Below are 26,876 nucleotides of genomic sequence, written 5' to 3'. Positions count from 1 at the left end.
CCAGCAATGGCGTTCAACATCTCCATGATTGAGCTGCTCTCGGTCGATCGGAGAAAATGCTTCCAAGCAACGAATCATTCATTGTTCTTCACGTCGCTCTCTGACGCTCCATGTTTATGAGCGATCCTCCTCTTGTCAATCATGTTCCGAGTCTTCTGTGCACTTGTCTGATCGCATTACCATCGAACACCGTCGACGGCCCTCGGAGAAAGATCAAAGATGAAGGACTTTCCTCCGTCGGTCGGAGTAAGACGGCTCACGGCTGACGGCGAAAATATTGATCCCGGTTCGAGAGCCTTCGTCTCTTCGAAGTTTCTCCCGAGGCAATCGAAGTGTTTGCGACTTTCTTGAGGTCGAGATTATCCTGAACGCTTCCTTGTCTCGTCTGTGCTCCCTCGAATGGGTGAGAAGGGTAGCCGCCTCCTGCCTCGGCAAGGGACTCAGTTCAGGCATCGCCCGATCCGAAGGCATGGGATTTTCCAATTCTAAGAGTCCCGTGTGTCCTCGAGCAAGGTCTCGCATCTGCCCCGTAGCCCAGCCCTCAGTCTCATCAGGAAACAATAGAAACCTCTCCGGAGCTCCCTCTGAGCTGTCGAGCCCGCCCGACAAGCAACAGATTAGGTACTCATGACCCAAAAACAAAATGACGGGAATCGCATCAAAAATAATTGGTCATGCTCGGATGATGATCGGGGACCTCCCGACGTTGACTTGCCTGCATCACTGGCTCAGGAAATTTGATAGGACTTCTCGTGAGCGACAAACGATCGGAGTTTCCGCCGATCTCTTATTCTGTGATGTCGAATCCTCCAAAACCGTGTCGGGTACAGTTACCGCTAATGCGCGGCGGACCTCGACGGGCAATCAGCGGAGAATCCCGCCGGGAGTCAAAACAAACCCTCACGGAGTCTTCGCGAATGTTTGCGAAGAAGGCTGGATTCCACCGGCTCTAGCGAACATGAGGTCGCGCATCAATCAAGAAAACGGGGTCGGAAAGAGCGTATTTACAGTATGGAAATGTGGGCGAACCTACGGATGCTCAAGCAATTTTTCTTCGCACGCGGAACCGGATTCCGGGCAGGAGAGCTCATGTCAGTGTAATCCGAAAACAGAAGGAAGATGTTTGCCGGTGATTAATGTTTTCGTAAGCGAGTGTCGTTTTCCTCTCGACGAGCCATGATACTTTGCAACTTGAGGGGCGGATTCCCGAGCGGTGCGACTCCATCCATTCAAACATTTGAACTAAACGAGAGCGGTAAGCGACGGAGACCACCATCGCTGCCTAAATGATTGCGTTCCCATTGTGGTTTTTCTCTCGGTGGTGGTTACGACGACGCGACGGCCGCTGCTGCTGCCGCCGCCGCCGCCGACAGGGTAAGTAATGTATTCGACCCGCGTGCTGGACGGAGGCCGCACACTTCAGACAATCGCTTTGCCCCCAGAAGTGCTCGCCACTTAGTTGAAGGAACGAACCTAGGGAAGCGAACGCCTTGTGAGGGTGGTTGGGTGCTAAGAAGGGAAGAACGGAGGAAGGCTGTGAGCGGGAAGATTGTGAGTCGAACAGAGTCGAGCACAACGAGACGACGAGTCCGGAGGGCCGTTGAAGATCTCTTCTTGAGGGCAGAACGTGGAGGGAGCCACTTTGTACTCGCAATCGACAACATCGACCGAGGACACACTCTCCCCAGTCAGCGTTGTTCCCCCGATGGCAGCAGCCGCAATCAAATGGCGACTTGAGAGAGAGAAAGCGATTCTAGATTTGTGGGTACTCTGATTGAGATTTTGAATAATTCCTCTATTTCTCGGAAGTCTCCGCATATTTTGACCTTTTATGTCCCACAGCTAGAATAATCAAATTCGAACAGAAACTCCATGGGGACAACGTGTCAAGACCAGGGCCACACTTTATAACGGGATCGTGTCACACGTTCGATAGTGAGCTTTCCGAGCGATTTCTCGAAGGTGCTCAGCGGATGTAGGGCCGGTGTGCTCGACCATTTGCGTGAGACGCGAGTTCGGCTCGCTCAATAGTGCGTGCGGGCTATCGAATTCAATGACTCGTCCGGCGTCCAGCACCATGATACGATCTGAATCCATAACGGTGTTGAGCCTGTCGATATAACTCATGAATATAATTTCGAAAGCATGCTTTTGACTACGGCCGGCGTCATGAATTTCCAGCGGGGAACACCGTGACAACAACGAACCTGTGCGCCACTGTCAGAACGGTGCAATCCGCGAAACTCCGTCTTATAGTTTCCTGTATGAGGGAATCGGTGTGGGGGTCGACGTTGGCGGTGGCCTCATCGAGAACAAGCACTTTGTTCCGCCGAACTATCGCTCGAGCTAGGCACATCAATTGTCTCTGACCCACGGACAAGTTATTACCTGCGGTAGATTTTTCAAGGAGCGGTCTGAGGGTACGAATGGAATGAATCTTCTGTTGCCGCGCTTTGGAGGTCCGTGGACCCGTCATAAGTCAACCTCGATCGTGAAAGTGCCTCCAAAACTCGTTATGCGGCCGAATGACGAACGTATGCGTCGATCGCGAAGTAACAGAAACTCCGTTACCGGAAAAGACGAAAGGGGCAACGGAGCGGAAGCCGAGAGAAACGATGGGAATTTTCCCTCTCACATGAACAGCTTCCGTTCCGCCCGTGCGCAGGGCAAACTAACCTTCTTCCGTGATGATTGTGCTGAGTCCGCCCGGCAAACCGTTAATTGTGTCCCTGAGTTTGGCCTCGTCGAGTGCCTTCCAGAGTTCCTCATCTGATTTCTTGCCGAACGGATCGAGATTCCGCCGAACGGTTCCTTCGAACAGGGCTGGTTCCTGGGGTATGATTGCCACGGCTGAACGCAAATCATGGAGACCAATCTCTTTGATGGACACGCCATCGATTAAAATTTCGCCTGGAATGAATACCGTCTTTGTCGAGAAACAATATCCCTCTCTCGAGATCCCCACTTCGAGGTTTCGAATGCATCTCTCGAGTTCAGTCTAAAATGCTTCGAGATCCGTGGATTTTCGCCACTCGTTGTCAGTAATGGTCGATCGGTCCATCGCTCATCAGGATATCGGTCGAACTGAGGACGAATTGAAGGTTCGGTACTGTTGAGGAGCACTTTCAGAGCGAATCGCTATAATTAGAACTCCTTGAGCTTCTTTTCAACCGATATAAACAGAGGTTCGTTCTGGGCAAGAAGGAGATGAAGACTGCGCAAAGCGGACTAACACTGATAATTGGACCTAATGAAAAGAGCTGTGAGTGATTAACTACTTTGCGGCAACCACCTTCGGTTACTCTCTAAACAGAGCTCTCGAGTTGCCAGACGGCAGAGCCAATTGATTCCCTGATACGAGTCCCCGGTGCGAGAGGCGGGGGTTCGGATTGGCGACGAAGTTCAGCCCCATTCGCCCATGCTCGTGCCTGCCGCCAAAGCCAGCCAGTATTTCCCGAACGTCCCAGCGACAGGATCCTCCGATGTCTCCCGCGCCACGTCGAGTATTCGCAGGCATGCGGGGACAATGCCTCTCTGGGTTTCCTCCGCGTGGCTATGCCCCGACAATGTATGATCTGAGTCCCGATCATCGGAGATTTATTTTGCCGAGAATCACGAAGTCATTCCTTTGCTCTTGACCCCTCCGGAGCTTCCTCTGCAGGGAGACAGCAGGGACCTACTCCTACTGATCGTAAGTAATTGTTCATACTCCGAAGGATGAAGATCAGTGAGTGAATCATCGCTGATTCGCATTCGACATGCGAGTGAGCTAGTACAGTTCTGAGCGCAAAATGCTCCCAGAAACTCTCGGAAAATGTCGAGAGAGACTCGGGTCTGCAGCATCGGAAGACAACCCGAGACGAGGAGAATGGATACGATGGTCTTCCGGGATATCGATGCTCTTTGATCACTCGCTCGCTCATCCCACGATCACCCAGTCACTCATTGTTGAACTCACCCTCGGGCTCGTGAAGACGGAAAAGTGCCGCTATGATCGATGACTTCCCGGCTCCCGTCCGACCAACAACGCCCACCTTCTCCTTTGGGAGTAAGTCCCATGAAATCTGGTGTAACACGGCCTGCTGTCCGGGCTTGTATCGCAAGCTGACGTCGCGGAAGCTCACAGCTCCTGGAAAGGTCACGACGCATGGTCACGGAGTTTCTAGGTCAGATTACAGCGTTCCCCCAAAGGAATCGTAGACAAGGAGTCGATAAGTGAAGGAAGCATAAGGTCCGGGAGGAATGTTACTTGTTCGTTCCTACCTTTCGTCGGCCAGTCGCGCGGCGGTCGCTTCTGGGGCTCGCTCTCGAGAGCAGCCTCCGGCTCGAGTCTACTGTATTCCATTACGCGTTCGACAGAGGTCATCTGAGATTCGATTTCGGCAGCTTGCCGTACTCCCCATTGGAACATGCCCGTGAGCATGAGAGCATTAGCGATGGCGAGGCCGACCTCACCACCGGTGAGCCCGGCAACTGATGGCCAGAGAGATCGATTTCAGCGAAGGAAACCGGTTCGGTATCCGACCGACTTTAGGGAGAAAAAATTTCCGTTCGTCTCGACTTCGAACCTCTAAATAATTCCTCTCTAGACAGAGGGGTCCAAATTTTCTGCTCAACATCACTAATTGAAACGTGGTTCTCGCTCACCCCCATTTACTCCCATGAACGATAAGCCTATGGTCACGATGGCGATGTAGGCGAAAGCGAGGAAATCGAGCGATATGCCAAACCATCGGGCCGTACACAGAAATAGGTTCCACGCCGACGTGTGTCTATCCTAAAAAGATTTACTGTATCACTCTCGCGCGTGACGCCATCTTGATTCAGTAGGCCTGAGCCTGAGTAATGGCCCGGAGTGATACCGAGAATTTATGACATTCATGCCATTATTTGTATGTCCCACATTGCGGGTAGGGACTGAGGTACAAGGCCGGCAGCCAATGAGGCTGATGAGAGAGCTCTGAAAACGTGAAAGAATTAACGATATAAACCTGATGAAGATCAAACAGTTTTTCGAATATCGCTTCCACTCCGTATGCCCGAATCGTGGCAAGCCCATTGAGACTCGAAGACACGTGGGAGAAAACCGGCGAACGCGTAACGCCTGCAAAAAAGCAAGGAAGGTAAGCCCGTAAAAAGCATTAGTTCTCTCAGAGTATCCACAAGCAGCAGCAGCGGCTCCGTCGGCTGGCGAGGAAACGAGCCGAAAGGGTACACGTATTATTCTGGTCCTCGTTCGTATTATTCGTGGGGAAATCATCACGCGATATAATGCCTCGCGCGAGAATTTCCGCCCGGAGCATTCGCGGCTCGACCTTGTCGAGGGAGCTTGGGCCTCTGTGTGGGGAAAATTTCGCCACGAGTACGTTCGGCTGCGGTTTTTGATCCCCCATCCAAAGGTCTATCCCGGTAGCTGTCAATGTCTACGGCTTATTGCATGGCTCACGGCGCGGCGGGAGCTTTTTTCCGCTGTGAGCCTTGATGCTGGCATGAACCCCCGTACTGTATTTATTGTCGCGGAGCCATTAGGTCGATTGCATCGTTTCCAATTTCCAACGCCCGAAAGGTGATAAGCGTCGGGCTGTCGGTCTCCTATCTTCTTTCCTCATTCGCCAGCGCTGCGATCTTAATCTTCTAGATGAGCTCCATGTACGTCAATAATGCACAAATCACTCGCTAACACACCCGTTCCCGTTGACGTCAGTCGAAGGACACGACGCTAGATCGTCTCCCCCGGACAATTGATAGACTGTCGAGACAGTAGTGAGCCGGATGTATTTTTCTCGCTCGAAGAAAGTTAAAAAAAACTCCTCTGACGAGCCGGGGTTCTACGGTGCTACCTATAAAAATATCGAGGCTACGATACCTTCCAAACGTTTCACGTCGCGGGCTGTCCGCATGTAAACTTGCCAGAGTACGCCAAAGAATGCAATGAGCACGATGGTAGGAGCGATCACGTACGGACAAACGACCGCCACAGAAAGCAACACTCCGACGAGGTTGAGCATTATCTGAAAAATGACCAGCAATAATCAACAACCAAGGCTGGACGGGAGCCAATCGCGTGGAACCAATCTCGATCGAGCAGGGGTGCCGATTATTATGCGCAGAAATTGTGCGAAGGAAAATCGGAGAGAGATTTTGATTTCAAAGCGAATGGTTTCGAATGAAATTAAGAGCGTGATTATCCGGGTACGTGACGACGGAGGGTGAAGAGGAGCTCCTTCCCCCAGCACGACTGCCGTTCCTCAAGAATACCCCTCCCCCCACCCCGTCCGGAGGAAAACTCACGAAAGAGATGTCGAGGCCGGTGGGCGGCAGGATGTCGTCAATCACTCCTATGTCCTGGAAGGAGAAGACTTGTTGAGAAAATTGCCTGACTAATACGAAGTGTCGAAACAGACGACTTAAACCGAGATTCTACCCCTGACGACGTCGCTCGATCTCCTTCAAAAATCTCACCCCCTCTCCGTCCATGCGGAACATGATGGGTTTAGCGTTGTTATTAACTACGGACTGAGTGGCTTCGCAAAACTGCCAGAGTCATCGCAGCGAGCGGAACGAGCGATAAGACGAACGATATTAGCATGAGCTCAGGTAGGTGCGTGATTGTCACACGGCCCCGTGGAGGGAACAATGAACGACAGCAGAACGCATCGATGATCGCTCTCAGCACATGTACGCACCTTAGTGAATCGGTTCTGGATTCGCCCTATCGGATTTTGATCGAAAAACGCGATGGGTGCTCGAGTAATGCTCGCGAACATGCCGTCGTGCAGTCGGATCGAGGTTTTCATGCACATCAAGAAGAACGTCAGCGCTCTGAGCAACGACGCTACAAGAAGCAGAAAAACCAGGAGCGCGTATATCCAGGCCATGCGACTGAAATCGAAGCATTGGTGAGATTAGGGACGATCCTGAAACACGAGTCGGCGGACAGGAGCCCCAGACTGGGGGATCCTTTCGATGCCGCCGTCCCTGATCATAGGTTTCCTGGACCGTGTAATCGAAGCGATTAGTGATCGTTTCCGGGAAGAATAGCTCGAGGAAAGGAGCGTGCGGACGAACTAGATGATCATGATAGCGAAAACGACGACGGAGCTTTGGAAGGAGTGAGTTCCTCCTCTTGAAGGGCCTAGTCTCCAACGAGAGGCTCTTCCCACAAGGAACTTAATTTCCAACGTTGTTCTTCTTTCACTCGCGGTCGTTATCTTCGCGGGACTTTTCCGTCGGATCGATCCCGCTCGGACGGACCACCCCTTCCATGTTGTACACGGGAGTCGGCTCCGCGGCTCCCGTTTCCTCCAATTTCCAGCCTTCGCTCTCCCTCAGTAGTAAATAATTAAGGAAGCGGAATCGGAATCTCGAGCGACAGCTCCGAGTCTGTAACCGAGGACAACGCACAGAATGGCTCCGACGGCGGGACGGTGTCGTAATCCACTTTGATGAGTTCGAACCGAAAACGGATTAGATTCCCGAGGTAACTCGTTCCGAGTTCGGCGCCGACTTCGGGCCCGACCCTGCGGAATCACCGTCGAACTTACCTCAGAGCTCGCGGTTCGAGGCCTTCCCCGTCGAGCGAGAGCTTTTGTTCGACCTGGTTCGCCCAGTACGTCAGCCAAAAGTCCGATCCGTTAAATAAGGCTTGCGATGCCACAGAGCTGATCACCAGAAGACTGAGGAGAAGCCATCCGGCCCCTGGAACACGGATTTGATCGCTTAGAATCGTTCGACGAAGCCCGACAGGAAGTGATTCATTTTCGATGAACGGCTGGAGTATGGTTTCCCATATTTCTTCCCGAGCCACGTCGCTTCTGCGACCGTGGAGCGCGCTCGTAGAAAAGACAGCCTACCTAGTTTGGCGAATTGCCAGTAAACTTTGCCGGAAACAGTGCCCGTTCCGCGGCCCTCTTCTGTCTGCTGGTCTCTGATGGCGAGAGTAATTTCAGGTGGGTCCTGATGCAGCTCACTTATGGGTATGGCGCTGGCAGCTGATGAAGAGCGTCGTTTCAGTGACATCGAGAATACGTCACCAGCTGTTGTCGGGCCCGGCGCCCGACCAAAAGTGTCCACCAGGGCTCCGACATCAACACCTGGGAACGGGGAGAAAGGCGGGAAGATTAACTTCGCATCGAGCTCATCGATATGCGGCTGCGGTTTGCTCAATTAATTTCCGAGATGCTCCTCCACTCCATATGACTCGAGCCTCCGACGCCGTGGATTTCGGCTCATCCTCCGGGATAGTCGTCCGACCAGCTGACTGGGCAAGGCTAATCCTACTCTCGGAAACGACGGCAACGAGCGGTCGATCCGGTCGTGGGCCGAGGGGGAAAGTCCGGAGGACCGGACAAGCGAACGATTCTCTGCGGAGGAAGCTCTTATCTCCGCTGGCGTCCACGTACCACTTGTGAGCTCATCCCAATGGTAACTCATTGACGGGAACGGTAGGTACTCGGGAGCAGAGCCTCTCAGATAGCAGGCAGGTAGGCGCCGACCGACACTCGCACACACAATCGAGATGGCTCGAATGCGGAATACTATCATATCGCAGACTGTTGCGAAGCAACTTTCAGTCGCGTGCGTTTCGCAACTTTTGCGTACGAACAAATGACTTAACGAAGTAGTGAAAAGCACGCGACCGCCCGTTTCCACTCTGGAGCGCGGAGCGGCTGAGCGCGGTCGAATTACAGCCGACGGTGATGTTTTCGTTGCAAGGCCCGCCCCAGGATAAAAATGAACGCCAGACCTCCCGGTAGGGCGATTCACCCTGGAAGAGGGTTTTTTCTTTTCGTCTGCTCCCGAGTCGATCCTGAAGCCCAAACGAATGTCCCTCGCCCTACTCGAGGACAATTAGTCGAATATGAGGCCTCGATCCCACACGGAATCGATGTCACAAGAGGCTCTCTGAGAATTCAATCATTATTCCGAACTCGGATTGTTCGGAATGTCTGTCGACTGCAACGCTTGTTTTCGAGAATCACACCGCGGGCATTAGCGGGATTTAGATTCAGGTGTTGCGGGAGCGTTATCGGTCGACGTTCGAGCGGCCGAATCGGGAGATACAGAACGAATTCTTCAGAGTCGACGTGCGCTTCCGTCAGCACCGGAGTACGAGGGGAATACCCTCGCTGCGAACGGGCCCGTCACGCCGAACGACGTCATCGTCGGGATTAAGTTAAGCGTCGGTCAGCACATGTTTGTTGATCCCTTGAAACTGCGACGGTGAGTCATTAGCCCGAGCTGGATTCGAAGCGAACTCTCAGGACATTCTTGCAAGACTTTGCATGAAGAGCATTCGCGCTCAAGATTCTCGCCCGCGAGCTAACAGAGTCGTTCGCAGCTCTGTTCCTCAGTGGCTCTTCTCTAAAACCTCTCTACTCGGTGTAAATTCCCTCCTATCGCTTCAGGGGTCGAATATTTTAAATTCGACCTGAGCCTCCTCGCCTTTCTTTCCTGATATCGATTCATAAACGGATTTACGTATAAGACGTTTCATGCATGTGTTATTCACGATAGACTCCCTCTAAGCGCTCGCTCAAGAGATCAGACTCAGCAGCGCGGATAGATCCGTTGTCTCTGAGGAAAAGTCGAAAGAGTTCTTACCCGAGTTCACGATGTCGTGGTAGCGTCCGTAAGCCGCAGGCTTCCCCCCTGGCTCCAGCACGAGCACTCGATCGGCAAACTTGAGATATTGCAGCTGATGCGTACAGACGATGACGGCCTTGTGGCGGAGATAGCCCCGGATACATTTATCGAATATGTGCTGCGATACGGCCGGATCCACGGCGCTCAACGGGTCGTCGAGTATATATAGATCGGCGTCGTGGTATACGGCCCTCGCAAGACTTACGCGGGCTTTCTGGCCGCCACTCAGCGACACGCCCTTATCCTCGACGAGAGTGTTCTCGCCCAGAGGTAGGAGGCTGATATCCCTCTCGAGAGCGCAAACTTCCACGACTTTCCGTAATCGTTTTTCGTTCATCTTCGAGTTGAAACACACGTTTCGCTTGAGGGTGGCCTGGAACAGCCACGGCACTTGGGACGCGTACGCAACCGTTCCGCCCAGTTTGACGCAGCCCGTTTGCAGAGGTAGCTCGCCGAGAATCGACATCAACAGCGACGTTTTCCCGCAGCCCACGGGTCCCACGACGATGATGAGTTCGCCGCGTCGGATACGAAAGTTGATGTTGTTGAGAACCGGGGGGCCGAGCTCGGTCCACGTCGCCTTGACGTCGCTCATCCGCAGCATGAGTTCGTCGTTCTGTCTCGAGATGGAGCTATCGTGCTCAGCCGCTTTTCGTCCAGCAGAAGGAAGCGCTGGATTCTCCCGATCGAGACCAGGGTCTCCATTCCCTGACTCATGCCGAAAGGGAAATAGAGGCCCATCGCGAGCCGGAGAGAGTTGAAGAGCGCCAGGCAGACGAAAACTCGTTCCGAGGTGAGGTTTCCGCCGGCTATCACCGTGAAGCACGTGAAGCTCAAAAATAGAACGAATTTCGAGGAGACGAAGAACAGTGCCATGTTAATTCCCTTCAGTGTCGAAGCTATTCGCACTCGGCCGATTTCCAACTTGCGGACGTCCGACACCAATTTGCCGAAAGGCTTCTCCCAAGCGTACATTTTAACGACGCGCATCGCGGCCACCAACTCGTTTGTCAGCCGTACGCGTCGATCGGTGAGCTCGGCTGTCTGCAGGCGAATTTTCGCGAATTTCCTCCCCATGCCGTACTGGAACGGGACCCAAACGAGAACGTATCCAACTCCGCAGAGACTCGGCCAACCTGCCACGCAATGACATGACACGCGTAAGGAAAAGAACAGCGGGAAACGACAAAAATTCCCTCGAGGTTCGCGCATACGGCCTCTCGGCGCCGAACTTTGAACTCACCGAGCTCTTTGTACAGAATAACCGTGATGATAAGTGTCTGCAGAGGGGCGACAATCAAGTAGGGAATGAAGAGTACCGAGCTGTCGAAATACCTCACGTCGTTGGACATGAGGTTCACCATCTGGCCGGAAGCTGTCTTGTTGAGGGCGGCCTGTGACAGCTTCAAACACTTCCGATACATCAGCGAACAGCAAGCTACTCGTACCCGCATGCCTGCAAGGAGCCGAAGGGCAGAAAATTTTCAGATTAATCCCCATGAGCCTCGGAATATGAACTTCCGATGTGGGGGGATTCGAGATCCCGTTCGATTACGGAGTCAGAACGGGAGACGATCGGGGAGAAACCGCGTTCTATTCGAAGATATGATTTCTTCTCCCGTCGGAAAACCGGTTGGCAGAAGTCTCCGGAGACAGGAGTATCCGCGTAAGTCGAAACTTCGGAAAACGCCGAAGTTGCATTGCGATGAATCTCGGGGCGTACTCCCCGTACTCCTGCCTATTCCAGCCCGCTGCCTTCCTCGCGAAAACGCTCGTCGGCAAAGGAGCATCGATGTACCTACATATTTATATTCGAAAGTGGCAGCGAGCTGGTCATTCAAATTTTGATCGCTCGTTAAGTCGGCGCCGACGACGTGCCCTCGAGGCTCAAAACGCCTAGACTCATATAACCCGATAGACAGCGTTCTGGATATTCGGTGTTGATTGTCCCGTTCCTGGATTTTTATCGAAAGGTCACGAGGAGACTTCTACAGACATGAATGTACGAGCAGAGTGGGAAGATCGCGAAACTCGGGCGCTTACCGATTCTCTGCATATTGAAAAAGTACGGATGATGCGTGAAGATGTGGGCCCCTCCCAGGAACGAAACCAACGCCGCGCAAAGTACAAACTCGCTGTAAGTCAGAGGTGATGCGTCCGGATTGGTCAGGTACGCGACTAGCCAGCCGAGCGCCACTGGCTGCAGCACGTTTTTAATGCATTCTTCAATCACAACGAAAACTGCCACACCCAGGTACAGTTTCCCGTACATCCGCCAGAGCGCCCGGAACAAATTAGGTTTCCTGGTCGACAGTTCTTTCTCCCATTCTCTGGAATCAGAGTCAGCATGAGTGACATCGTGGACGAATATGGATAGTGAGCCGACAAGGGAAGACAGCCCTGACGCCGAATTAGAATAGGCATACTCTTGGAGACGATCTGCCGCAGGCTGCGATTCTTCCCACTGTGGACACGCATACAGATCCTCGACTACCAATGATCGCGAAAGACCGGCCCGGAAGAGCGGGAGGAGCCATACGAAGAACAATCGAGACAACCACGATGCGGTTTCCTGCGCGTAAGAATGAAACGATGAGAGCGTATATCGTCTTATCATAGAGCCGTAGATCGGGACTCCGCTTCACGAGAGAGCGTGACGACCTAGGGGAAAGAAATAATTGATCGGGTGCCCGTCGAACGATGTGCTCGCTGGACATCGATCCCGGACGACCTGTTCTAGATTTCTGCCGTTCACTGTTCCCAGGATACGGCGCTCGGGACTCTTGGAGCACACGAGCCCGTGAAAAGCGCACTCTATCGAATCAGCTGAGAGTATTCCGAGAAAAATTTCCTTTTTCTCTGCTGCCAGCTGTCTCCGATCGGAATTCTCGGATGCTCCCGGTGTTCCTCGGACATTCCGGTCACGAAGCGCCGATCTGCCGGCACGCACTCTCAGAAACGCTGCTCAACTTGGGTTCTACCGGAGGAAGGATTGAGTTTGGATAACTAGCCTGAGGGCTCCTGGGCTGTTTGTGAGTGTGGTAGAGTTCCTCCATGTCCTTCGACACGATGCCGCGTGCCGGCTCGATCATCCAGAGACAGGCTCGAGTTAGGGGAAATGGTTTTGCTTCGCTCGAGGAGAGTATGACGCGTTTTCCCGGGTCTCTTTCTCCAATGTCTCCCCTGGCATCGGAAGAAGACTCTGCGATTCAACTCCAGCGACAATTTAACGCGGTCTCGCGGAGCGTGCTGAGGCCAAACTTGGAAAAAGAGCCGTTGGCTTCCGAGGGAAAATCTTATTCGCTCGATTCAAGAGCGCTCCACACTCAAAAAGCGATAGTTTAGAGGGCAAGCGTTGTAAAATTGCCTCCGCGTGCTCCGGTGATTACTGTCTATGCTCGTATTTACTGTTTGGGGACATGATTATCGTATCCACAAACTGCAACACAATGCAAGGAGGCGTTCGACAGAGAAAGGAAGAAATCTCCCTGAGCGAGCCCACGCAGCATCCGATGTCCAAACTCATGGTCAGGGGGAGCGGTTACCTCATATCTGGCCAGTGGCAGGAGGAAGAGGTATCTGGGATCGAGATTCAGAATTTTTCGCAGAGAGACACATCGGATCAGCCACAGCGTTTGGCGCTGAAAGGAGCTCCAGGTAGAGCAAAACGACCCATCGACGCACGAGCCGGGAGTATCGGGACCGCGTACCATGTTGGACTGCCGCACGCGCTACATGGACATACTGAATAACTCAATGCGCTTCAGACACGCGAGCCTCCCGTTTGTTTCCGAGCCGCGCCTTATTCGAACTCAATCTCGCGGGAATACAAAACCGTCCCTGAATTTTGAGCCACGGCCGCCCCTTGATGGCAAGTTGTGATATGTGTACATACATATGCCCCTATGTCTGTACGGACTGGACGTATGTATGTACATGGTACGTCTCGCATACGAAGCTTTTAACATATAGTCGCGTACGCAAATGGATTTCAAATCAGAACTAGGAGCGACTCTCCCAGCGAATCGACATCGATTCGTCGATACGCTTAATGAAATACGTGAAATAGCCGGAACCCGCTCAGACACTCAGATGCAGCCCGAGGCGCCAAAGAAAAAAATCGAGACCCGTCCCTTCGAAATAATGAGCGCCCGTCACGCGGGCCGCCCGCGTCGCTCGGGGACCGGTTGTCTCTGTTTCATATCTGTCGAAACGGACGCTGCATCCGAAGTCCTCCGTAATTTGGATTGAATATCTGTGACGTGACTCCACGCACTACCGACTCGGCTCGGCAACTTTACCACGATAATGGTGGCGCGGCGTGCGAAAACTGATACAATATGGGTATCTGAGCCCGCGTTCCAGCTACTTACGCCGACACCTCGGACAAGCAACGTGAGGCAACACCGAGAATGTTCTATACAGGCAGGGCAAATTCTCTGAGACCACCTTTTCTCTCTGCTCACGGCAAGCTCGACCTCAATCTTGACACGCGAGGTCTTCTATCAGACGTTCTTTTGAGCTCAGCTGACACTCGAGATTGGAACGAACCCCGAGGCCGGCAACGGAAGCCCCACGCAAAAACCATCGAATCCTGAACGGAGCTGAACACACGCACGTCTTGGAAAATATGCAGCAAACGGCAACTCACTGCCTGAAGCGAGAAATCATCAACGGAAGAGGGAGTATTTTAAAAATATTCTGAAACGTTGTCCTTTATTCGAGTCGGGAAAAAGAAACAGCGGAAGCTAGTCGTCTCTCCCGAAGCTCTGAATTCCTTATACGCTTTCTCGCTTTGTATATAAATCAGAGCTTTTACGTTCGGCGCGTGGCTGGCAGGCAGCTCCTGGAACAGACGGAATCGTCTCGCCCATGAGCTTCAATTCAGTTTCAGCGGACAAGCGATCTTATCGGTGGACGAGAGCGGAATACACATTCATTTTCCTTCGGTGTCCCACCAGCGAGAGTTCTCCCCGATATTCTTCCAGCCTCCATGTCGTAACATCGAGCAACAGCTATCACCGACCGCCGCATCGGTCGTCGCACTGAACAGATATTCACTGGCCACGATCAGACAGCCGGCAGGGACAGTCATTTTGACCGATCCTCACAAGTCAGCAGGCTGTAGCTTCCGCTGAAGCCACGCGGGGAAGCCCTAAATAATATTTTATCCATATCTGACCGACATGATCGGCAGGGGGAGACTTCTGAGATCATACAGCGATCGGGGGCTCGGACGATTGTGAAGTTCGACACGAGAAGCAGTGCCCGTCAATGTTTTCGGTTCTTTATTCATCTCCCAGTGAGCATGGCTTTCCCTTGCCTCATATCCCCTATTCATGCGACTCGTTCTTCATCCGCTATTCTCAGTTCACGGCTTCGCGACCGTGGCAATGACAATCACTTTCTTTTTATGCTCTCCTCGTTTTCTACTACTTCTTACCGTTCTCTCCCCGTCGCTATGCCATGAGGTAATGGAAATATATGCCACGCCCGTTTGGCACGCTGATGTCTTTCTCCTAAGCCAAATGACAAGATGGTCGGGAAACATCGTGATGTCTTCGCCTCCTTGCGTCCCCCAGCTCCTCTCCGAGCATATTTGAGCCAAGAGTCCTCCCTAATGAACTCCTTCTTTTTGGCGAAATGTCGTTTATGAAAGAAACGAGCCACCAACACAGTCGTCCGGAGCGAAGCATCTCAGCCATGGAAATGGAGATCATGAGGACCCATGGACGGAGAGCGTCGGCCGTGATGACAGGAAGCCGTAGTTGTCCCTCGTTCTCTTATCTCACTCTCGTGACGGCCTCACAACATAGTCCTGAGGAACGAAATACAGCACGGAAGGCCAACATTTCTTGAACGCTGCCCTTCCTTTCCAGGCTCCGCCAATCGTCGTGCCCGTGATGTCACCACAGGTCTTCCTGGTCCTCCTGGAGCTCCAGGCTCGCCAGGTCCTCCTGGCATGCCTGGCTTGGATGGACACCCCGGTTTACCCGGACCCATAGGACGACCGGGACCACCGGGTATGCCAGGTGTGAAGGGAGAACCAGGAATACCGGGATTCCCAGGATCCAAGGGTGATCAGGGAAGTCCAGGATTGCCTGGGATGTCGGGTGCGCCAGGCCCGATCGGACCACCCGGTGCCCCAGGAAGCGGGCGCAGGCGACGAGAGGTGCGCGACGAAGCAGAGTGCAGCTGTCGGGGCCCGAAAGGAGAAAAGGGCGAAGCGGCCGAGTCCTTTAGCAAACATCGATACCACAGCAATTCTTTGCGGCGCCGTCGACTGTCGGACATCTCTCTCATTGGACCGCCTGGACTGCCTGGCACCAAAGGCGAAAAAGGAGAGCCCGGTAACGAAGGTTTGCCGGGTCAAGACGGACTACCTGGTCAACCGGGTCTCGATGGCATGCCTGGAACTCCAGGGCGAGACGGGACTTCCGGACGAGACGGACTGTCCGGTCTGCCCGGCTTGGCGGGGAGACCGGGTCGTAACGGCACGGATGGTGGGTTTCGACACTTGGGTCTGTAGGTGCCGATATCATAGCGCATGGATGTGTCAGCTCAACCAATAAACGAATGACCAACAACACCAGGTACGCCGGGAGAAGCAGGACAGAGAGGCCCACCAGGACCGACCGGGGAACCCGGTCCGATGGGACCCCGCGGTCGTAAAGGTGCAGCAGGCAACGAGGGTCAGCCCGGTTTGCCAGGGATAACCTCGTATACCATCGGCGGAGGGACAAATATCACAGATTTGAAAGATCTTCTCGGTAAGCTCGAAGATTGTATTTTTTTCAATATCGGACTGTCTTCCTTCTTTTTCTTTCTCTCAAAAGTGCTCTCGTGTAGTCTCGTGTTGGATCTATGCACGGGCCGAATCGCTCTTCTCGGCACTGCTTTGAGCCATTGGATCGTGAAGTCAAATCCGTTGTTTCCACAAATGAGTGTGCCCCTGACCGATTTCAGATGATGAGCCCTGATCGAGATTTCCGTCCCATTGAGGGTCAAGAAGGCAGTACCTAGATGCATGCAGATCACGGCTCGATTCCCTCGGACTCATGCGTCTTCATCGACCCGCTTCGAATGTTTTCTTGTAGTTCTTGCATCGTCCCGTAGTTCATAGTTAAAGAATATAGCATGCTTGAATCTCTCTCTGTTTTTCCTTCTTTCCTTTCCGATAATTGCTTTGATATAAGCCAGTATGTGTTTTCAAGCAGAATTCTCCTTGCCACCGCTCGTGCTCGTAAAATCCCATGAATCGAAACTCTCGGTGACTCCGTTTGAGGGTTGCTTTCTTATGTCTCCGTTGCGTGGTCTCAGTCAGGGGAGATAATACTGGAAAAATTGTCTCCAGTTCCAGCCTCCGTCGTAGAACGTGAACAACACGTTAATGTGGAAGAAGGCGAGGCTCTTCAGGTCCACTGCACTCCTCAAGGGATCCCTCGGCCCCAAGTCGTTTGGAGACGCGAAGATACGCGGGCGATACGCGTAGGTCGCTGGATGCGTGAGTATTTTTGATGAATCCATTGGAAGTCCTCCGGCAGCCCCCCAATCGAGCAACGTCTCGGAGGAGGGTCAAATCCCAATAGGAACATGTCGTCCGGTCAACGTTGAACGTCGGGGCTCAGGAACCCGCGAATGGATGAGCGACGGTCCTGGGATCTGGTCCCTTTCTGACTCCCAGAGGCGGAATGTCTTTCCCTGGAACGTCGTTCATTTTTTCATTTGTGGAGACGAAACCCGGAATTTAGAAATATCGAAGCGAACATAGGGAGACTTGCTGCATTCTCTAATCCGCCGGAAGATAGCGGGGCTTAGCACGATTTTTTCGTACGAGCGGCGGAAGGATTTGCATAAATGAGCTCGTGGGGCACGCGAGAGAACCCCTGACTGAGATCTTGGTGAAGCTAAGACGAAAACGACTACTTTGCTCACCGTGCTCCTTGCGACTCGTAATCATCCGATATCAGGCCCAGTGGACTGATGAGATGTCTCGCTGAATGAATACGAATACATCTCCGGAACGAGCGGTGAAAGGTCGTCATGCTCCATCGACGGTCTGTGCGAGTCCTCCATTCATGCGACTTGTTCCAGAGCGACTCTGAGACGAGGAGGCTCCCCAAACCGCAGGGACGAACCTCGCGGGGCGGGAACTCCCGCGAGTGATGGTGTTTCCGGAGATTCATCAGTAGTTGGATTGGAAAGCCGCAAGCGGCATTCCAGGATCGAATCGAGACCGCGTACCCCTCGGTGCATCTTTTACCCGAGATTTACCTACTTAGACTTGTTCTGCTTGTCGGGATCGGATATCTCCCATGCGAAAAAGCCTGTGATCATGGCCCAGTTCCCCAGCCTTCATGAGTGTGTTCTGAGGAGGCGAAAGACACAAACAGAGTGCGGAATGTCCGGAATTGATCACCGCAGGAATCGGTCGGGGAGTCGAACACTCGCCTGAACTCCGACGATACGACTGGACCATTCGAAGAAGTTAAGCCCTCTCAGGGTCTGTTTCTTCAAAGTGCAGAACATGAATCGAAAACCAGGATTACCGAGAGGTCGGTTCGGTCTTTCTCTCCAGGAGAAACTGTTGACCCATCGGCCCCTCGCCCAGAACCAACACGAAAGCTCCAATTCGGAACCGTCTAATGAATGAGAAATCTTTCAAAGGAAGACGCCGTCGCACTTGAATACGCTCCGTCCGGGCTCCGTCGACCTGAAAATCTCCCAAGAGGAGCGCCCGGACGAGGGCTGGAGAGTATCCTCATAAACAAGGCAGATGGTGGGGGTATAGAATGCCTGCATTGACTCATTCCAAGACCGCGGCTTGCCTCGTCCGAGTTGACCGCCTCATGGGAAATTCCCTGCCCGTGGTGACAGTGACCTGCCGGAACCAGCCGGTTGAGCACCCCGAAAATCACAGCTCAGCGGATGCCGGGGTTATTGTCAATAATATCTATGCTCTCGAGTGGGGGCTCGAAAGGCGGATCACGCCACCAGAGACCCGAACCCATCTCCAGCCAGAAATAGCGGTTCTCTCGTCGACATGTTTTAGGCATTAGCGACCCACGAGCATCGCGTAAGAGCTCTGAAAACCAGACGCTGAGGTCTAAAACGTGACACATTCAGCAATCGCGTGACAAATCCTGCATCTCCCTCCGACAGTTCATTCCCCACGTTATGACCTTCGAGAAGTCAAAGCTAAATCACTTCCTTTCTTCATGTATGCGCAGTGTCTTCAATTCTCGGATCGAGCCTCAATTTCACACAGGCCTTGAGAGAGCATATGGGACATTATCTATGCATAGCCGCCAACGGAATCGCAGCACCGGATGTGAGACGAGTCACCGTCGACGTCACATGTAAGTCTTCGTCATCATGCTGTTCGTTCGGATATTCTGTGACAAAGCTTCGCGATTTCGTTCTGCTCGGGATCCGGTTACTCGAGACCGGGATATTTTGGGAGCAAAGAGTTCAATGTGGACAACATCCCCAAGCTCTCATTGATTCGACGGGTAGAGAAATCGCTTCTCGAAATGTCGTAGGAGGCCGGTTGCGAAGATTCCGAAGTCGGAAGCAACACAAACAAAGAATGCGTCATCGCAAGGGTTTTCATTCGTTGGAATCCTCGTGGGCTTGAGCCGCGACGGGCAGATATGGCGAGCTCCGACCTCACACCGACCCCGGATCACAGCCGCGAGCAGTCTGCTTAGCTTGCTAAACGTCAGTTTTCTCGGTCGGGAGGAGCGATGGGCCGGAGAATCTACATAGATTATTATGATTGCGACCGATGTCAAAAATGAGACCTTGGTCGTTCGTTCTGAGAGCATGAAGCTTCGAGGAGTTACCGCGGTAGCTTGCGCGCAGAATACGTGCCGCATAAGGTAGGTAGGTCTCGCCGCGATCCGAGATCCTGATCTGGAGGGCTTTGCAAAATCAAAATGAAGATCAATCAAGAATCTCGGTGAACATATCAGCCTTCTCAATAGAACCCGGCGTCCAAACTCCGATTGTCTGTCGTGGCCCCCTCTGACCGAAACCTGAAGTCGATACGCTTTTGAAGAGTTCGGAGAATATCGGTCATTTTCCTCTCAATATCCTCCGGTCGACAACTCCATGGACGCTCCGTTCGAACCCATGAGCACTCGATTCAACAGCCACATTTGCATATTGAGTGGAGGCCAGCGTATCGAGCGGGGAGCCGTATAAAGTCTAGACGGTGTACCAGCTGAGCAGTTTCTTGTAAGCGAGGGCGGGATAGGCGACCGATCTACCCGCCGCCGGCCCGCCACTCACACGGCGGGGCCCTTGTCTGACCAATTTGTCTGAATAGATGGGAATAGGCAGGCAGGCCGGCAAGCAACCTGGCTGGCAGGTCGGCTGCTCCACGGAACCTGTACCTCAATCTTCCCTGCTTGAAATATGGGCTGGCTCTCCCTGCGAGGACGCGGAACGGAAGCACGGCCCGGTCCTCATGACATAGTGCACTTGTGCAGCCGCGCCCAAAATCGTTCAAGTTGCTGCTCTTATTTTTACTGTTGTTGTTGATGCTGGTGCTGTGGTTCGGGCTCTGCCTTTCGACTCTCGGCTCCCCCTGGACCTTTCTTTTTTCTCGGAAGTCCGAGATTGCTCATTCCATTCGAATAGTTCAGGCTCTGGCGGAGCCGGATACGAATAATCTTACTGGAGATCGCTTCTGCGATTGAATTCGCGCCTATCCATATTTAGCTACGGGGAGAGCCTCCGTGTCGATGTACTAATGAATCACACTTCCGAGCAGTTTCCCCGTTCGTCAAGATCGCCAACTGGATGGTTTCGGTCCGTGACGGAGCTACGGCACGTCTGGAGTGCCTCATCGAAGCTTTTCCGAGGGCGAGCGTCTACTGGATAAAAGGCGATGGTAAGCTGTCGTCCGATCCCAGGCAGGGAAAGGCCTCGTACGCATGTCCTCGATCAGACAATGCCTGAGATTCGTTGCCACCGGTATCCATCAGAGCCCTTGGTCCCACACACTTCCGCTTCTCGCACGGAGTAGCTCGCCTGAGGCGAAAAGGTTGGCCCGAACCCTCAGGTGGGAGTTGACGAAAAGAGCCGGGGAAATGATATTCGATGATTTTGCAGACGAACCGATAATACACGACGATCTCAAATACACAATTGAAGAAGAATTCGAGGAACCCTACGTGCTCAGGAGCTCACTTGTGGTGGCCTACGTCTCTGATAAGGACTTCGCTCACTACAAATGCATCGCGAGGAACTCCAGAGGAACAGCCACCGGCGTATTCTCAATCACACGTGAGTGCCGATCATTAGCGCAACAAGGAACCGATCTTTGATCCATTCCCGCGTCCCTCAATCTAATACCTTTTCCCGCGAAACCCAAGGCCGCCTTGAGGAACTCCCATCTATGGTGCTTCCGGGAAACGTTGACGATAAGTTAGAATCGATGGGCTCAATAGACCGACCGACGTCTGGGGCAGCATTTACTCCCGCCCCGTCTTCGACTCGCCACCGTCGAGTTCGCTCCATTTCTAATGTAGCGTATCGGCGGGCCGCATTTCGTTCCTCGAAGCAACTTGCAAGATCCTGAGTTTTCTCGAAGAGCAATACACCTCCTGGATCGGCTTCATTTGTATTCGATTCCACTTATATTGTGCTGCTAGAGCCGTTTCGTGCTTCCGGGTGGGCCGTAGAGTGAACTCGCTCAACTACGACGAACTCGTTTACTTGCAAAATAAAGGCCCCGGACCAGCCAATTAACCTCGGATCTGAACAGATTGCTCCCCGCAAAGCTCAGCCGATCCATTCGAAACTGAGCGGCGATGGCCACGCCCCGCACATCGTCTACGAAATGATATCGTAAAGCCTCGGAGGATCGTTGTGGAGGAAAGTTTCCTTCACATAAAATCGGAGATTGTTGCTCGTAAAGAGAGACGAATCCCGATCGAATTTGTTTTTGTAATCTCAGACTCGAGGCTCGGTCGCAGTTTCGGCAGACCCCCCGCATCCGGACTTGATTTCGCATTTTTCAAGGTCCAACCAGCCCTTTGTTCCGAAACGCGCTCCGCTCCCTCGAGTGCCCATTGCGATCGAAGCTGTGTCGAGAGTCTTGCCGCGTTCGCCTAATTCTCTCCGCCGCCGCCTAATTCTCCCTGCGTCCGTCGATTCTCTCCTCACTCTGCTGGATGCAGGCGGGCCGTCGAAACCGGCTTGGAGTACTCCGCCTCATTGCAATTATTGTTCTTTTCACCGTATATCTGCCCGAAGCGATCGAGAGGAAGATGATCTCCCAGAGAGGGAAGATCTACCGGAAATATCTATTATTCTCTATCATCCGAAACTCGTTCATCAACAGTGCTCCCCCAAGCCCCGTCAATCGACGAGGTTCTCGACGCATCGGCGCCAAATTGTTCGACACTTCGCTCAAATGAATGATCTTTCCAGCTAAGAAACCTGGGTCGAAGTCGGGAGATGTGAATGAGTTGACCAGCTTCACCACGTACGGGGTCCCGCCCCCTCCAAGACTTGTGGAGGAAGTTTGTCCCGTGTGCCCAGATTGTCCAGCTGGCCATGAGTGCGCGCCTCTCCATGGTGAAATCCCCGAAGGTGAGTTTTGTCTCTCAACTTACGGGAAAAGCTTAGGATTGATAGCAGCAGAATTCTTTGATCGTTTGTGTTCGAAATATCGCAACCGGTTCATTGCTTCTCCCACCTACGTCGCGTCGGCGTCGTACGCAAAGAAACGGACTTCTCTCTACAACCTCGGAACATCGTCTCACATTTCGTCGACGTCGGGAATATTTTCCCGAACGAAAACATGCTCGTGTCTTACCGTGGGAGCTCGCGTGATGAAATTCCTTGCGCGATGACTCTGTTGCTATGTGAAGCACCGGAGGCCGCATCGAACTCTCGCATGAAACTCCCACGCTCGCTTGAAACTTGTTGGATGGGAGCCGAGTTCGTAGGCATCGAGGCAATGAGAATTGCTCGAGAAAGGATGTGGGCGATGAGTCGGGCCCACTTAATTTCCTGGCTCCTTATTGCATCGACCGGGAGTCGCGGAGTGTCGGGAAGCAACTCAATACGGAGTCGTCGTTCGATTCAATTTCAAACTTTGAATTAGCTGAGGGTCGAGAGAGTCTCACGTACAAATACTTAATTTCGGAAGCGTCTCGAATCTCTACTTTTAGAATAATTTGAGTGCTTGGCCGCGGCTCTAGATCCGGTCGAGGGTTCCGTGTTCGAGATGCGATATCATCGGCGATTGGGTCCTCCATGGACGATTCGGCTGCTAGGACTCGATCACATATTATCAATACATCGATGCGAGGGTTCTTGATTTATTTTTGAGAGTCTATTCAGCTCGTTCGAATACCGTCGCATCGGATCCTTAGACTTTGACTGAAATCGATTGGGCCGGCCTGCAGGACTACATTCCGGAAGCAGGGGAGCCGTACGCCGTTGCGTCTCGCCACTCGAACGAGCTCATGGATCACATCCTCAATAATTAACTCGCTTGTAGCGAGCAAGTGAGCGAATCGTGAGACTTGTTGAACTGACTCGACTCAAGACCCGCGGATAGTTTGCAATGCATCGATCGAAGTACACGGTCATCCACTGGAGATGACCCTCCAGACGGAGCCCCTCCCCGAGACGGGGATTCTGGCTCTGTGCAGAATCCGCAGGGGCGGAGGGGGTATGGCCCCTCATCTCATTTCCGTCTCGTAGTCTGCGAGAGAAGCTCTTCATTTTCGCAATAGTGTTCCGCCGACATACACTGGGAGCAGAAAATTATTGTCTAGCTGCTCGGGGCCGAATACGCGACTTCGTACGAATGCTGAGAGCCGGTGCCCTGTTCCTTCCGTGAAGCTCAGACACGATAAGTCATACATCGAGGTGGGAGAGTGCCCTATTAGCGATTGCCGAAGGTTTTCGTGACACACCGATGCTTGTTCCCTCGAGAGGCATCACCGGCGAATATTATATCGTGTTACAGCGACAAGCGGTATCATCATAGTCGCCACTATTGCGGTCGTAGCCGACTGGGTACGTTCGGACGGGATGCCCGTAATGAGCTCTGCTGCCGAATGAAAAGCGGGAATGACGCCAATGGTGTAGAAATAATGAAACTTTCGCGACCTTTCAAGGATGACTCCCCCCATCCCTGCAATTACAACCCGATGATCCGCGAGGTGAAACGCGGCCAAGCGACACGGCGGAATTCCGCAATATTGCTTCGCTCGATGCTTGGTCGCCAGAATATGAGAACGAGCAGCGGAAAGATCCCGCAGGAGCGCAGGCTGGCTGGCAGTAATGGCCACACTCAGGCGCCTTCATCGAAAGCGGGTGCCTTTGCAAGGAATGCGTCGGCGCTTCGGCGCACCGCCGAGCGGTTTGAGCCCGGTTTTAATATGGGCAACGACGAGCCTTCTCAGTCAGTGAAATCCTCCGCCTCGAGGAGCGCGACTCCGACTTCAGGTTCCCTCTTCTTTCACCAATCTTATCCGAATGCTAATCCTGGCTCCGGACGTCTGGACTTTAAACTGGAGCTGAGCCCCCGTAGGGTGTTGCTCGAGTTCCCTCGCGGAGTGCCAGTACTCCTCTGAGCAAGAGTTTCCGAATCGTGATTCATTCACTCGCAGCCAGAGTCGCGCGGCGCTCCCGGCTTCGAACTTCGATAGATTGTTGCTGTGGCTCGACTTCGTCCCCAAATAAGCTTGCTGAGGAAGATTGGCCCGTTTTATGACTAACGAAACATGAAAAAACTTTACAGCTCATCTGATACCTCCCGTGGCAACGTTCCGGAACGTCGTAAACCTCGAAACGGTCGTGAACAAGTCTCATTGGCTTCATCTGAAACCCCGAGATCAAGGTGATTGCTCTTTCCCCAAGTTAGGTCCCCTCCCCGATCGCTTTTAGGGGAATCGAGGAGTTTCGCTTCCCTACTCAACGACATCACAGAGGGGGCCGAAGATTTTATGCTGGCACAATCGGCTACAACCGGCCTTACATTCGTTTGTCGCTCTCGTTGATGACAATTACCCCACACCGTGCCGGGGTCGTTCGGAACTCAATCAAATACTCGAAGAGAGAAATCAGAGTTCCGATAGTCGAGGATTTCCCGAGAGCTTGCTGAAGCGGCAACAAGCATCCGATGGACTTTTTCCATGTTCTGAATTCGACTCGGAATCGGTCAGAAATTGAGGTCTACCCTTCCATCAGAGGGGGGGCGAGAGGTGAGGAACATTTTTCTCGAAGCCACTTCAGCCCCAATGATCATTGCCTCGGAACACTGAAGCGGAGCAATTCGTTTCCGGTTCGAGGGCATGATCGTGTACCCCTCGAGAGTGAGCCTCAAGCGATGCACTTCACTGTTAGACTCATTCCGCTCAGACGAGCCGCTATCAGGAAGCGATGAACGAAATGCTCCGTGTATCTGCAACAGTCTCCCCAAAGATTTATCCGGAGCTGCGAGCTCCTTAAGGCCCTCGCAATATTAGAGCCATCTCTTCCTGGAGGGGGAGGGACTCCCTTCGGAGAATTTTTTCCTGACCGGGCCGGGAAAGTTCAGCGAATGGTCGAGTTCCTCCCATCGATTCCTATTTCTGAGCTAGTCTCGACTGACTCTCTCGACCTGATCGATGGTCGATGGACGCTCTCAAAATGACTTGTGTGCTTGAGAGAGTTCGCAGAGACGAAACCCTTCGACGTCATCGATCCGCTGAATTCATGACGTGACGGAATGGATTGATTCTATCCCTCCTGAGCTACGAATGCAGACTCAATAAGGAATGTCTGCCGAGTCAGGAATAACTCTCGCTTGTTTTTATTTCCATGGCTTAATTTAACATTTTTATATTGACGCGCTAGATATACAAACGCATGAGTTAAACAGACGAAAATTTCCGACAGGAGGGAGATCCGTCAGTTTCCCCTCGGGAAACAAGAAGAGACTCCTTCCCTCCACTCTCAGCAGACCCCTTTGATCGAACTGCTTCACACACCTCGCCGAGTATTCTTGCTTTCTCTACCAGCCACAGGATGAGACTAGACATCATCACGACTTAGATTCCGCTTCGAGTTGGTCCATGAACCAGGGTTGGCCGTTCTTCTCACGCCGACGGGTTAGAATCTCCACACCGGTCTCCGTGATGAGCAGCGTCTGTTCGAATTGCGCGGAGCGTTTACCGTCGATCGTCACAGCCGTCCAGTTATCGGGCCAAACCTGTGAAAGCGAATTCAGCAATTATCCCGAAAGCTCCCAGTGGGTAACCCACCGCCCTACGAGGGCTCTTGCGGACGTATCTCACTCACCTCATCCTTGTAACTACCCTCCGAAATCATCGGTTCGATCGTGAAAATGTGTCCGGGCTTCATCACTCCTACAGCCTTATTCCTCGCGTAGTGGGGAACGCTCGGCGCTGTGTGGAATAACGAGTGAATTCCGTGTCCGCAATAGGACTTCACGACGGAATATCCGTGCGGTTGTACGTGTTTCTGGATCACGTTGCCGATGTCACGATAGAGAACTCCGGGCCGACAGCTCTCGATCGCCTTCTGGAGGCTCTCGTACGTCACACGGACGAGGTTCTTGGCGGCGTCGTCGACGTTGCCGATGAAGACGGTCTCGTTCAGATCCCCGTGGAATCCTTTGTGGTACACCGTGACGTCGACGTTCAGAATGTCACCGTCTTCGAGGACTCGATCGTCCGGAATTCCGTGGCAAATCACTTCGTTCACCGAAGTGCAGCAGCTCTTCGGGAACAGATAGTAATTCAAGGGAGAGGGATAGCAATTGCGTTCGATGGCTGCTTCGTGAACTAGTCTGTCCAGTTCGTCTGTCGTGACGCCAGGCTTCGCAGCCCTCAGCGCCGTGTCCAGACATTCTCTCGCGAGTTTCGAGGCCACTCTGACGCCCTCGATTTCGGCAGCCGAGAGAACTTTGATTTCGGCTCCCTTCATCGCTTGTTCCGATACGGCGATCCCTTCGGGATGATCGGCGTAGTCGGGTCGCAGGATGTGAGCGGGTACATCTCTCATCGGACCCACTCGGCCAGGTCGGAGTCGTCCCGAGAAATTATAGTGGGGCCATGGGTTGTACTTGGCGTCGCCGTTGGACTTCGGAGTCGCTTTGTGAACTGACTTGTGAACGCTCCAGGAGCTCTTGAAACACTGCTGATTGCAGAAGAAGGAGCCCTCGATACCTGCAGAAAATTTCGCTATCGTCAGTCCCA

General features: G+C 53.0%; 3 protein-coding genes across 3 annotated transcripts in view; 1 reads left to right on the top strand and 2 right to left on the bottom strand.

Annotated features, from left to right (window-relative positions):
- Positions 1-1,905: 1,905 nt before the first annotated feature.
- On the bottom strand, positions 1,906-12,701 carry LOC100902606 (multidrug resistance-associated protein 4-like). The gene is given in 18 exon segments (XM_029112113.1): positions 1,906-2,110; positions 2,208-2,388; positions 2,677-2,910; positions 3,959-4,129; positions 4,264-4,473; positions 4,648-4,777; positions 4,992-5,104; positions 5,867-6,011; positions 6,292-6,345; positions 6,687-6,882; positions 7,545-7,698; positions 7,854-8,093; positions 9,604-10,281; positions 10,284-10,781; positions 10,889-11,101; positions 11,689-11,975; positions 12,072-12,217; positions 12,657-12,701. Coding segments are annotated over 18 exon segments (3,900 nt in total).
- Positions 12,702-13,064: 363 nt separating this feature from the next.
- Positions 13,065-26,876, top strand: part of LOC100902465 (uncharacterized) — an 18,475-nt gene continuing 4,663 nt past the window's right edge. The window contains exons 1-10 of the mRNA XM_018640404.2: positions 13,065-13,220; positions 14,843-14,921; positions 15,588-16,148; positions 16,239-16,415; positions 17,000-17,149; positions 18,876-19,004; positions 20,423-20,542; positions 20,764-20,937; positions 22,087-22,248; positions 24,416-24,514. Of these exons, the coding sequence (XP_018495920.2) occupies positions 13,065-13,220; positions 14,843-14,921; positions 15,588-16,148; positions 16,239-16,415; positions 17,000-17,149; positions 18,876-19,004; positions 20,423-20,542; positions 20,764-20,937; positions 22,087-22,248; positions 24,416-24,514 (1,807 nt within the window). The remainder of the gene's footprint in view (positions 13,221-14,842; positions 14,922-15,587; positions 16,149-16,238; positions 16,416-16,999; positions 17,150-18,875; positions 19,005-20,422; positions 20,543-20,763; positions 20,938-22,086; positions 22,249-24,415; positions 24,515-26,876) is intronic.
- The window catches only part of LOC100907615 (methionine aminopeptidase 1), a 1,917-nt gene continuing 497 nt past the window's right edge, over positions 25,457-26,876 (bottom strand). The window contains exons 2-3 of the mRNA XM_003745542.2: positions 25,957-26,846; positions 25,457-25,867 (exon numbers count right to left, since the gene is read on the bottom strand). Coding sequence (XP_003745590.1) covers positions 25,700-25,867; positions 25,957-26,846 — 1,058 coding nt within the window. The 3' untranslated portion in view covers positions 25,457-25,699. The remainder of the gene's footprint in view (positions 25,868-25,956; positions 26,847-26,876) is intronic.

The sequence above is a fragment of the Galendromus occidentalis genome, unplaced genomic scaffold, assembly GCF_000255335.2.
Source record: "Galendromus occidentalis unplaced genomic scaffold, Mocc_1.1 scf7180000077484, whole genome shotgun sequence".
Taxonomy (NCBI): Eukaryota; Metazoa; Arthropoda; class Arachnida; order Mesostigmata; family Phytoseiidae; genus Galendromus; species Galendromus occidentalis.
The sequence above is the reverse complement of the archived record's forward strand: the minus strand, read 5'-3'. Positions and strand labels throughout refer to the sequence as shown.